Here is a 13,261-nt window from a genome sequence, read left to right on the forward strand (position 1 = left end):
AGCTGTCACAGAGCAACTGCCCCAGAACAGCTCTGAGCTCTTGGTGTCCCTAAGCACAGATCCAACAAAGCATCTGCATGGCTGTGCTCAGGCATGTAAATAAACATGCAAAATAAGCCAAGGATTTGATTACAGCGCACAAAAACCAAACCAATGTAGCCTGAAAATTACTTCTTTGGGAAACAAGAGTATCTGCACAGAACTCAAGCATAGGCAGCACAGTTAGCAAAGCAAAACAATAAAATAATGACAATGATAATAATTTGGAAGAACAATGAGAGACTGAAGAAGTACAAGGAACTCACTGGGAACAGAAGGAGAATAAAGTATGTATTTCTTAGCTCTTATCTTTGTGACAAGGTGGGGGGAGGAAGGGAGCAACCAAGGTACCTGAGAGAATTTAAGATTAACATGAAGCTTAGATGAACAGGAAATGAAATTCCATCACAAAATAAATGGGAAGGTTCACATCAACTTCTGAAATTGATGCAGTAAAGCCAGCCTTATAGTTACTTTTCACTTAACTCTACAGCATATTGGAAACTCAAAAAGAAATAAATAAGGCTTATTCTGTGCAGCAGAGAAACTGAGATGATTCATGCAGTATTAAATTAATGCTTCTCATTATACAAAAAGATCTAAAATTTACAGCCAAAGAATAAAGAACAAACAAACTCCCACAAATGTTTAATTGTGCTTAAAATGCCACAGAATAATTCATTTTGTACCATAGAAGTTTCTTATCAATTTATTCCCGCATCCAAAGCTTGGCATGCCAAAGTTTTCAAGTCACTGAACCTAGAAACAAAGCTAATTAACAGTTTCTTCTGTTACTTGCTGCAGGCCCAAATTATAAAGAATAACATACAGTATAGTAGAATAAGGCCTTTTCTTTTATCTCATTTAAGAAAAGTATATTGATGAAAAACAGTCTCTCACAGGATCATTTTTTTTTTCAGCTGTTGAGTTGAAAGGTTTGAAGAATGTCAACAGTACCAAAATGTTTAATTACACAAATTGAAATCATTATATTGTTAATGAGACAAATCACACTGTTTACCAGTTCTATATCAACAGTAAAAATTAAATTTATATCTGGTGGACCACTGGAAACATTACATTTGAAAATGCTTTTGGAATGCTAGTCATTGCTATGAGGCCCCCTCCTTCTGAAAACACTCGGGAATTTTTGGAGGAGACAAATAGCAGTGTTCTTATTGAAATGGAAATGCATTGGATCTATATTGCATAAAAGGAAACACTGAAACAGGTTTCTTGTGCTGCTGAGTAAAGAGCTGAGTGATATCATAAGAAGTCTCCATCTGGTATGTAAAACACTAAAAATAGCCTGAGTTTATTTATTCATCTATCAGACTTCCAGTTGTGGCTAGCAATGGCAGAGAAAAGTAAGAACAACCTATTTACCAAAATTTGAAAATTCAGGTTTATTTCAGCATTTCATGTTTGAAAATAAATGAATTACTTAACTTTGTTAAATACAATGAAAAATATAGTTATTTAGATATTTAGAAAAAATAGTTATTATAGAAAATTATAGATTTGATAAAGGAAAAAATTATATATTGTTTTAATACAGTTTTTGAAATAGGCTGGAGAAAGTATTTTTAAAGCCCAGGTTTCATGAAAATCATCTTACATAAGGTATCAGTCAGAAATCAAAAAACAGTTATGTCAAAAATTTTCACAAGATGTAACACTTGCATATCATAGAATGGTTTGAGTTGGATTGGACCTAAAAGATCATCCAGTTCCAACCCCACTGCCATGAGCAGGGACACCTCCCACTAGATCAGGTTGCCCAAAGTCCTGTCCAACCTCTCCTTTATATATCACTTTGCTTTATTTATTTATTTATTTATTTTTAACAAGTTAATTTAGAATTACTCAGATTTGTGGAATGCACATTCCAAGGAAAGAACGAAAGGACAAGTACCCAGGACTAGAGAAAAACAGGATATGAGGAAAAGAATGTGGACATAGGAAATATGGTCCAATTTTTAAGACCTAAAATTGTCTGTCTTTTCCTCTGACAGGAGGCTTACTGGACTCCAAATGCACTTTTAGGCATGACGACAGGAGCTGAATATCAGGCACTTAAAAAGACTCCAGCTCTGACCCTTAGTGCTGCTGTGTGTGTTAGACAGGGTACAGTTATGAGAGAGGATCGGCTACTCTCTTGTCCACTTGCAAGATGGATGCATCCAGCATGGGACAGGAAATAATATAATTGAACTTAGTTTCTCTGATCCACTAAATAATTTGTTCCTATAGGGGTAGACAGGATTTCATGATAATTAAAAAAGAATAATAACTTTCAGATGCTTTATTAACCAGCTGACTAATGCTAAGGTTATTTACACATTCACCAGAGAGGTTCCTAGATATGCGCAATCTTCCTCCAGTCATGTCTGAAAGTTCCGACAGTGCTAAAAAGGCAGGTGTACAACTCATATTCAAGTTTCAAAGCAATAATTCTGTTTTCTCTTATCTCTGAATTGACCTGTCTGAAAAACAAAGCAAAACAAAAAACACTTTAGGGCATATCTAAATGTTATTTCCTGCACGATAAATAATATGACGATAGCTGAATTACTATATACTTAGCTCGTGGAGTTTTGGAAGACTTTCCTCTGTCTTTCCAAATATTTAAGAGAGTGACAAGCCTCTCTAACACCTACATGTTATTATATATGTGCTGTACTGGGTCTGTCTGGGATGGAGTTTTCTTCATAGCAGCCCATGTGATGCTATGATGCTTGTGGCTGAAACAGTGTAGATAACACACCGGTGTTTTGGCTTTTGGTGAACAGAGATTGCACAGCATCACAGCCCTCTCTCTTCCCCACTCTTCCCTTCCTCTCCTGCAGCGATTAGGCTGGAATAGGTAAAGTCCTGGGAGGGGACACAGCCAGGACAGCTGACCCAAACTGACCGAAAAGATATTCTATACGATATGGCATTTTGCCCAGCAATAAAAGCTCAGGGAAAGGAAGAGGAAGGGGAAGATGTTTGTGGTTATAGTGTTTGTCTCCCAAGCAACCGCTACATGTGCTGAAGCCCTCTTTTCCAAGAAGTGGCTAAATATCTGCTTGCCAATGGGAAGCAGCGAGTGAATTCCTCTTTTTGCTTTGCCTGCACACACACCTTTTGCTTTCCCTATTGAATTGTCATTACCTCCACCTATCTGTCTTCTTGCCTTCCTTCTATTTTATTCCCATCCCATGGGAGAGGGGAGTGAGAGAGGGGCTCACTGGGTGTTTGGCTGTTGGCCAGAGTCAACCCATGACATGGGCCAAGGCTGTTGGTAAACCTGTTTTTCACATGCTCACCTACTCAGCAGGGGACTCGCACAGAAGCAAACATGTCTCTGGCTCAGCAAGTACAGTACCTTCCTCGCAGAGGAAATACCACAAAATGAAACTAAGCCAAACTAAACTGAACCAGTCTTGGGAGCATGAAGAAGAACCCAGGTCTCCCAGCCCACTCTCCCAAACATGAGGCTGGAGGAAGAGGATGTTTGCCCATATGTTTGTCTTTCTCATTCCGGAGGATGTTCAAGCATATAAATCCTGATCAGAAAGAAATGTCTATTTGTAAAGCAAAGACCCCATGTCCTGTGGGGCACTGTGTTGGCCTGGACTCCACAGATAGGTTTCACCTTGACATTTATTATTGACTAGTCTAAATAAGCCCCTCTTTGGAAGCTCTGTTGTGCCCCATTTTTAAGGGACATAAATCTTCCCATATACTGGGTAAGAGAAGGTGACTAACTCAGAATTGTCTATTTTTACAACAAGTACCTTCTGTTTATTTATCTAGTTCACATCATGCGTTGGAGACTGAAGCAGCCCACAGGCACTTTTGAGTCTACTGTCAATATTTCTCTTGAATGTGTTTTGTCGTGTTATTGTCTTATTTTTATTTTTTTATAAGAAAAAGGGAGACTAGTATAAAAGTAGTATAAAAGTGTATAAGTATCAATAGACTTTGTTGTAAGAATAAATCATATTGATCGAACATCTTGTCACTAGTGTAATGCATCTGTATTTAGGAATTCTAACACTGTAACTGTGGATTGTCCTGGGCACAGGTCCAGCACTGGAAATGAGAACTGGGGCTCACAATGTCCTTCATGATTGACCATAGAGACCAGTAAGTGTAAAATGTGTCATTAGAACAGAAGAAAAGCCAGACCTATTGGAAGTGAGAGCACAGCAGATGGTTCTGATGTTAGGAAGGAAAACTGAGACTTCAAAATGAAACTAGGAAATTGTTTAAGAAAGTTTGATGCAAATGAACGGAGAAATTTTATTTAACTTTTCTGCCCTTCCCAGTGGCTGAAATTCCCAACATGGGATTAAGTTCTCTTCTGCTTTACAGCAGTGTCATTGTTCTATATTGCTCTTGGCTATGACCTTTACATGTGTTCTACACAATATTTTCTAAGTTTTATAAATTGTCAGAAACAAAGGTAGCAAGGATAACTCCTACTAAACTTCTTATCAGTAGGCTTCTGTAAGACAGAAACCAGCAAAATCATTAGCATAAGTGGATAAATAATTAGATTTATGCATTGGAACCATAAGAAACAGATATGGACAACACCCGACAGATGAGAGACATTAATTAGGAGCTTTAAAAAGAGTACTAAGAGTATACAAGAAGAAAGATTTGATACTGGCTGGCTAGCTTCATACTACTTGCTTTTCTTGCATGCAATCACTTAAGCCTGTTACTTGTCGTATTATTTATCCACTTTGTTTTTCTCTATGCCTTTTACCTTCAACTATGGTTGTTTTTAAATTCTACAATGACATTGTTATCAAATGCATGCAAAAAGCAGATTTTTTTTTATTTTAGTAAAAACATGTATTTATTTTAAGGTAAAATTGTTTTTATTATAAGCCATAAAAATAGAAGCCATGTAAAAATACATTAATAACAACATATGAAATCATCTAGTTTGTGCTGCTATCTGTCATGTACAGTTATTATCTGCAAAAGGGATATATAGAGAAAAATCTATTCTCTATATAGAGAAAAAAGCTATTTGCATCATTTTAATATTATTCCATAAATCTAGAATCTTAATAAACTACAAGTGTGTATGCTGCTCTAAAAAGGAAATATTAATGCTCTCTGTTACTAGTAAAGAGGAACGACTTAATGAAATCACATTTTTTTTTCAAAGAAAGGCTAGTTTTAGTAAGTTACAGTTCATGTGTTGAAGTCTCAACTACAAATTATGTGCTTATAATGTTATAATTCACCTGAGTACAGTTATTATTCCTGATTTCTTCTTCTAGAAATGAATAAGCTGTGTTACTGTAAAAGAGACAATTAACTGAAAGATTTGTTTATAACTTCTATCCAATACTGATTAGAATTTATTTGGGAAAATAAACAAATTATATATATTATAATAAATTAATACTTACATAAGGGATTGTGTCCAAGGTGTCTGTGTTGACAATTATAGGGGCAGGGCTTGCCTAAAAGAAAAAAAAAAAAAAGAGAGAGAGAGAAAAGAAATGTAAAAATCTGAAATTCTTTAATATTGAAGTTAAATTACATTTAAAATTTACAACTTTTAATTAAGTTAAAAGTATAAAAGCCCATCTACCCATTGAATCATAGAATCATAGATCCCTGAATCATTAAGGTTGGAAAAGCCCTCCAAGATCATCTGGTCCATCCATCACCCTACAACCAATATCACCCACTAAACCACGTCCCTAACTGCCAGGTTCAACCTTTCCTTGAACACCCCCAGGGACAATGATTCCACCACCTCCCTAGGCAACCCTTTCCAATGCCTGACCACTCTTTCTGAGAAGAAATGTCTCCTAATTTCCAACCTGAACCTCTCCTGATGCAGCTTGAGGCCATTCCCTCTAGTCCTATCACTAGTTAACTGCAAGAAGAGGCTGACCCCCAGCTACACACACCTTCCTTTCAGGTGATTGTAGAGAGCAATAAGGTCTCTCCTGAGCCTCCTCCTCTCCAGACTGAACAACCCCAGTTCCATCAGCCTCTTCTCACAGGACTTTTGTTCCAGGCCCTTCACCAGCTTCATAGCCCTTCTCTGGGCACATTTGAGGGCCTCGATGTCCTTATTGTTGTGAGGGGCCCAAAACTGAGCACAGTACTCAAGGTGCAGTCTTGCCAGAGCAGAGTACAGAGGGATGATCACCTGCCTGGTCCTGCTGGCTACACCATTCCTGATACAAGCCAGGATGCCATTGGCCTTCTTGGCCACCTGGGCATACCTCTGGCTCACGTTCAGATGAGCGTCAACCAGCACCCCCAGATTCTTTTCCTCTGCACAAAGCCTATAGCGTTGCATGGGGTTGTTGTGACCAAAATGCAGGACTCATGTCGTACGACAGCATATAACATTGGATTCTGTTCAATCAATTTAGGATGAACGAAATACATTCTCAGCCTCCAAATCATGGCTCGCTTCATTATTTCTTTTGAAGTTCAATAGGCTTTGGATCACATCCATGCTTTTGAGTAGAACTATAAGAAACATTGTATTCAATTTACAATTCAGTCAACCTTGGGGGTGAGGGTTACATCTTCCCTTTCCTTACCAGTCCACTTTTTGTGTTTAAGGAAAACTAAGATGATCAATTGATCTTTCTAGAATATAAAACTCAACATTTTGTATGCTTATACTATTTATCTATATTATATCACTATGTAGTATACATATATGCATGTATAATGTGATATTTTTATCCAAACTGTAAAACTTGACTGTTTCATGTGCACTCAGTTGATGTTGAGTTTGAAGTATAGACCTGTTTTAAAAAGATTTGTGAATCTGTAAAGCTGTGCAACCTGATCTTTAGCTTATTGATGAAACCCATATCCATGTTGCTTTCCATTAACCCAAAATGCCCTAACGTCTTCCCCGTCCCACTCTGGGGTTCGGTGGTGGTTATCCAAGGCCAAGCTCTGATTTGATCCATCTGCATAACCTTGGCTCAGACTGGAGAAAATTACAGGGCTGTGGTAAAGTATATAGTAGAGTCACACACTATAAGTAAAATGTCAGAGGCAGAACTGCTGAGATGGAGTTGGTAACAGCTCAAAGACTAAGGAGGAGAAACATCAACATGCTGTCAGCCCACTACAACAAGTGATGGAGTGCAACCCTTCTCCACCTGACTGATGCCTGCTTGGTCAGCAAAGACCCTTTGGGCATGACATCAAACTACTCCTACATACTAATGCTTAGCCTAGTAGCTCGTTAATCCTATTTATCTATTTGCATATTAGCTAATGAAGGACTGCCTATACTTTAAAGTTGCAGAAACTGCAGGGTCTCTTTGTGCATGGCAGGGATATATTAGCACAGTGCTATTGAAGACACCAGTCACATTTCTATTGTTAAATACTCTCTGCAGGGTTTTAAATGGCTTTAAACTGAAAGAGGATAGATTCAGTCAGACATTAGGAGGACATTCTTCACCGTAAGGGTAGTGAGGCACTGGAACAGGCTGCCCAGAGAAGCTGTGGATGCCCCATCCCTGGAGGTGTTCAAGGCCAGGCTGGATGGGGCTTTGAGCAACTTGGTCTGGTGGGAGGTGTGCCTGCCCATGGCAGGGGGTTGGAACTCGGTGGTCTTTAAGGTCCCTTCCAACCCAAACCATCCTATGATTCTATGATTGTATGATCTCAAACCTAAGTAACATAACCTGAATTAAGAATGTAACATTAATTAGTGCAATAATTTGAATGTTTTGAGGGTATCACAGTTTCTTTCCAATTTTGTAAGATTCTTTCCAGTTATTGTGAGATAACCCTGTGTTCAAAGAAATTGTACATTATTGCACAAAAGCCACTGATGATTAAGGCCATTATTTCTATACCACTGCGCAACCTGTAAGCAAAAACTGAAAGTAAAATACATATAATATGGTGTGTATATATAGCATGGCATGTATCCGTTATCATAGTAATATATAGTTTAATACTAAAGATGTGTAGTATCTGAAAAGATGTTTCACAAACACACATACACACACACACATTTATTCTCATTGTGCTCCATAACACTGGGCACTTTGAAATAATAAATAAAAGCTGAAGGTCATTTGATTATACTATTTTTAGCTTTAGGCATATGGAATGATTTATAACTGTATTATCACTGAGGGTTAAACAAGGTTACTTTTTTATAATCTTAGCCTACACTACTCTGGAGTTCAATATAAACACTGATACCTTTGCTACAGGAAGAAAAAGATTAATTTTGACAATATTCCACTGTCTCTACCAAATTTTGTGTTTCATTGATTTTATCTTTTTTGTATTTTTATACAATGTGAAAAGCTCTAATACCAAATATAAACAAAGTCTTCGATCTTCAGAATGAAAGCATCTTTCCACTGCTTTAAAAAACAGTATCTATTAAATAACAATCTTTCAGAAGTAATTTTCCAAAGCATTCCTATACTATACTGATTACTTCTAACTCAATTTGGGAACAAAGCTTTATATCCATATCAGGTTTTCATAAAAAATAGCAATTTTCACAGAATCACAGAACAGTTTGGGTTGGAAGGGACCTTAAAGCCCATCCAGTTCCAACCACCTGCCAGGGGCAGGGACACCTCCCATCAGATCAGGTTGCCCAAAGGCCTATCCAGCCTGGCCTTGAACACTCCCAGGGATGGGGCATCCACAGCTTCTCTGGGCAACTTACTCTGGTACCTGAGTAAAGAAAAGAATTTCTTCCTAATCACTCACTGACCAGCTGCTTTCAGGACTTTCACAGCCTTGCTAGGTCCCAGTTTCAGACCCAAACATCCTCACTGAGAAGAGCTTTTTCTTATATCTGGTCAGAATTTCCCCTAATGAAACTTGTGTATGGAGCCTCTTGTCCTTTGGAGTATCTAAGAGGAGTCTGGCTTCGTCTCCTCTCCAGCCAGTATCTCAATCCCCCTATCAAATCTCCCTTATATGCTTGAAGACAGCAGTTAGATTCCTCCCAGAAGCTCTTCTTTTCCAGGATGAACAAACCAAGTTCTCCCACCCTTTTCTTGTACAGTCTGTGCACCAGATCCTGCCACTGTTCTGTGCTCCAACACCTTGGTCATCCTCCATCCAACATGCTTTGGCATACTGGGGAGCCTGGGAATGGGCACAGTACTCTGGATGCAGTCTTGCAGGTCTGAGGGAGCAGACAGCCCTCAAGCTGCTAGCAAGGTTGTTATTAGTGTGGCCCGGTCTGCTGTCAGCCTTTAGTACTGCGAGGACACATGGCTGACTCGTGCAACTTGTTGTCCACTCTGAAAAGCTGCTGCCTAGCCAGACTGTGCCTGGCCTGCTGCACGTTTTATTCTGTCCAGGCGTAGGAACTCCTGCCTACTGTCATTGAACTTTATGAGGTTCCTCTCAGCTCATTTCTCCTGCCTGTTGAGATCCCTCTGAACAGCAACTGGAATAGCTAGTGTACCATCTCCTCTGCCCATTCTGATGTTATCTAAAAACTTGCTAAAAACTCTACCTGATCATTCTGGTTATTAATGAAGAGATTAGCACTAGCACCAGTATCAATTCAGCAAAAACACCACAAGTAACTGGTCAGCAGCCAGACCACAGACCATCAAACTGCTGACCACTCCCTTTTGGGCCTGGTGGTCCAGCCAGTGTCCCACACATCTTCCAGCACTCCCATCCAGTCACTCTCTCTCTCTCACTTGGCTACAAGACTGAGAATTTGAGCTGAAAGCTTTGCTAAAATCAAGGCAAAATGCACCTACTACTTTCCCCTCATCCACAGAGCTGGTCATCTCATCACAGAAAGCTGTCAGGTTTGCGAGGTACAATTTACCCTTCATAAACTGATCTGACTTTTTCTAATCACATCCCTCTGTTCATCATAATCCTTGCTGAGGCTTCCTGGTGGCACCTACCAAGATCTTTCCCTCGTTAGCCTCCTACCTAACCCTGACCCCCAGGTTCTCACCTTGCCTATCACCCCTTCCACAGCACAAGTCTGAGCATCTAAGCTGCTCCATTGAATACCAGTGATCCTCCCCTGACCCATCATCTCTCCTACCTAGCCTTCCTATAGCACCTGTAAATAACTGTCTTTCAAGCAAGAATACCATTCAGGGTTCATTTTAGCACAATGCTTATTGTACTCCTTACTAACTGAAAAGTTAAATTCAGCTTTCAATGATAATTTTCTCCTTCCGAGATATTCATCCCAATGAGACAGATGAGCATAAGATTCACAGAGCAATACTTTCAGATGGATATAGCAATTATAGCCACCCACTGTGTGTATGTGTGCATGCATGCACACGTGTGTATGTGTGCATGCATGCACATGTGTGTGGGATAGTGAGTCTGTGTTTGCTGTTTGGATTCTTTTCTTGGTTTTGGACAGAAAAAAAAACACAAAACATTCTGTTTTGGTGACTCTAGCATATGGCAATTTGAAGAACACTGACCTCCTGAGCTACAACATTGCATTTAATAGAAGTACAGGAAACAACTCTGATTTTGTTAGTTGTGTCAGTTTGTAGATCACTGCAAGTAAAGCAGGAGGCTTTAACGGAAAGTTGAGAAGACAGTTTGCAAGCACTGGAGAGAGCCCTAAATATAGTACTAGCCATGCAGTACACAACGAGATCAAAACAGTTTAGTAATCCTAGTGAAGTTACTCAAGGGATTGGTCAAGAGACAATCAGAGATTATAAGTAGCAGTCCACAAGAAGGATCTTGTTTTCTGAGATCATGGGCTATATCTACTCTGACTTAAAAACGTCACATGCTCAAATTCACCAAATGCTCAAAAAAAGATACCCAGATATTGCTTCAGTTGTGGAGAATGTTGAGAAATCCAACACAGCAGTTCATCAACTCATCAAGAATACTTCCAACTGTGCATAAATTAACAAATGCATGCAAAAAAGGCTCTAGGCTCTTTCTAGAATCTCAGCCTACTGTGATCTGTCACACTATATACCTATACATATATAAACTATCCACCCACTTTTGAGACTGGGTGAGAAGAAATGGCCTTCTAGAAGACAATGATAATGAAGTTATTCCCATCTCTGCCCCTTGACCTGCTCTGAAATCTTCAACAAGACATTTAATTATTCTTTTGCTAACTTTTCCCAGCTAAAAAACACCTCTAGCAAAGCTGGCTCAATTTGATCAAAATTTTAAGAGAGATGACGGTTGGCAAGAACTAAATACTCTATTGCTATGTAGGGAGTTTTAAAAGTTTTAAATGTCTAATCACCTAACTTGCAGGATTAATTAAAATCCATAATAATTAGTTCATGAGAGACAGCATTCTCTTAAGATAGGTAGCATGCAAAGAGCTTCCAGACTTCACAATCAGATTTTAAAAATGGCCAGAGGCCTTAGTGAACTTAGTCACAATTCTTCACCTGCAAAATAAATCCAGACCAATTTCTAAAAGGTGGAATTTTACTGAGTGTACTGAATTGAATGATCCTGTTTTCCCATTCCATGTCCACTTTCCTTTCTGCTCTAGTCTGTACCCATACGTAAGTATTATTTTATGCTGACTATGGATTGCGCAGGCTACCAGCCTTATAACTAGTGTTCCCTTCATAGGCCCTTTTCCTGCCCTTGACTAGAAGCAGTGCTTTCAGCTGAGCCATCTCTGTGCTTTGAAGGAAAGGCATCATGCTGACAGCTGCAGTGACAGATTGGCGTAGCTGGGACAAAACTAGAATAGCTTTGTGGAGAAAAAAAAGAGAAAGATTTTATTTTTCTTTTTAAAGGACTCAAGCACAACAGACTTTGCTTCCACAAATATATGAGATTGTTCTGCTTGCAGCGAGTCAGACAGTCTAGTTGTTTTTCCACCAAAAGCACAGCTTAAAAGAAAGATACAGCAAAAGCACTTGACGTAGCTAGAAAGAGAACAAAAAGGCACACAGTCTAGTTCATGAACATTTCCTCTGCTACCAAATTCTCTACAAGTATGTGACATGACTCATACCTCAGACGAAATGAACTCTCCTTCTACCTTTCTTGCTTGACTGGTTTTACTTACAGCATTCATGGTTTTACAGACTATCCATCTTATATTGAGTCATTCTTTTTGGACCATGCACAACTCCTTGCTTTAACTGTTGGTACTATGCAATGCTGTATTCAACATCAGACCGTGAAACTACTTGCATAGGTACAAGGTAACTGAGGCATTTTAAAAATAACGAGTGCAGCACGTTACTCCTTGACCAGAAAACATTAAAACAAGCATGTGACCAATTTAATTTGAAACCATTCACCTAGTTGTGACTTTGAGTCAGAACTCTCAATTGTTTGTTTTCCTATTAAGGAATCACCATCACTCTCCATTATCATATGTAAGTAAACTCAAAATAAAGAGATGGTGAAATTTTGAGTAATACAACAGTGTATGCATTACCATTTAAAAAGTAAATGTAGTTGTCAGTGACTTATTACCATCTTTTGCAGAGACCTGATTCAACAGACTGTAAGCCAGAGTTAAGGACTCGTCTTTCTAGGTAGTCAGCCCTAAATTCTAAAACACCTTGTGGAATATTCCATTGCAACTCCATTTTTCTTCAAAAATGTTATGTTGTGTTTTAGTAAAGCGAAGTGGAGCAGCCCCCATATTTTTACAAGAACAGAGCACCTTGTATCTCTCTGATACTATTTCAGACTGTTTGAGGCCCTTAGAAGGTAACGCTGATTTAAATTTATTTTATATTTTCAGAAGTTTCCTTTCACAACTGTAAGAAATAGATTTACACAGACACACAATGGGAGGAAAGAATAAATGATAATTTAGATGTCAAAACAGTAATTCTCTGGCATGCTCTGAAGCCTCAAGATCACAGAACACAGCACCTTTGTCGTATTTACAACTGAATTACAAACTGTAAGACTAAGAAGGAGAAAAAGTCATTTGCTCTTTGTTAAAAAGAAAATATAAAAGATCAGGAGCCTTTTTGATAGTTTAAAGACTGACTTTTCAGTAAACAATCCTACCTCTGCTTAGGGACATAAAATAGAAGTCAAAAGCAGCTTTGCTTGCAAGGCTGCAGCTGTCAAGAATAGAACAAAAATGCCTCAAGAAATCCTTGAGGCGTTTACCTACATATGTAACACAACCTCATATAAAGCTATTTAAAGGTAAACAGTTCCTTTCAAATAAGGTGGTGTTATTTTGGGGCTTGGGCTTTTGTGTTGTTTTTTATTTAAACTG

At 38.7% G+C, this 13,261-nt stretch overlaps 1 protein-coding gene across 40 annotated transcripts in view; it reads right to left on the reverse strand.

The window, feature by feature from the left end:
- Positions 1-13,261, reverse strand: part of DLG2 (discs large MAGUK scaffold protein 2) — a 1,058,052-nt gene that overhangs the window by 411,467 nt on the left and 633,324 nt on the right. For all 40 annotated transcript variants that reach the window (XM_083797000.1, XM_083796967.1, XM_083797009.1 and 37 more), the window contains one exon: positions 5,460-5,513. In XM_083797000.1, the coding sequence (XP_083653126.1) occupies positions 5,460-5,513 (54 nt within the window). The remainder of the gene's footprint in view (positions 1-5,459; positions 5,514-13,261) is intronic.

This window comes from Anser anser (genome assembly GCF_964211835.1).
Source record: "Anser anser genome assembly, chromosome: 1".
In the NCBI taxonomy this organism is placed as follows: Eukaryota; Metazoa; Chordata; class Aves; order Anseriformes; family Anatidae; genus Anser; species Anser anser.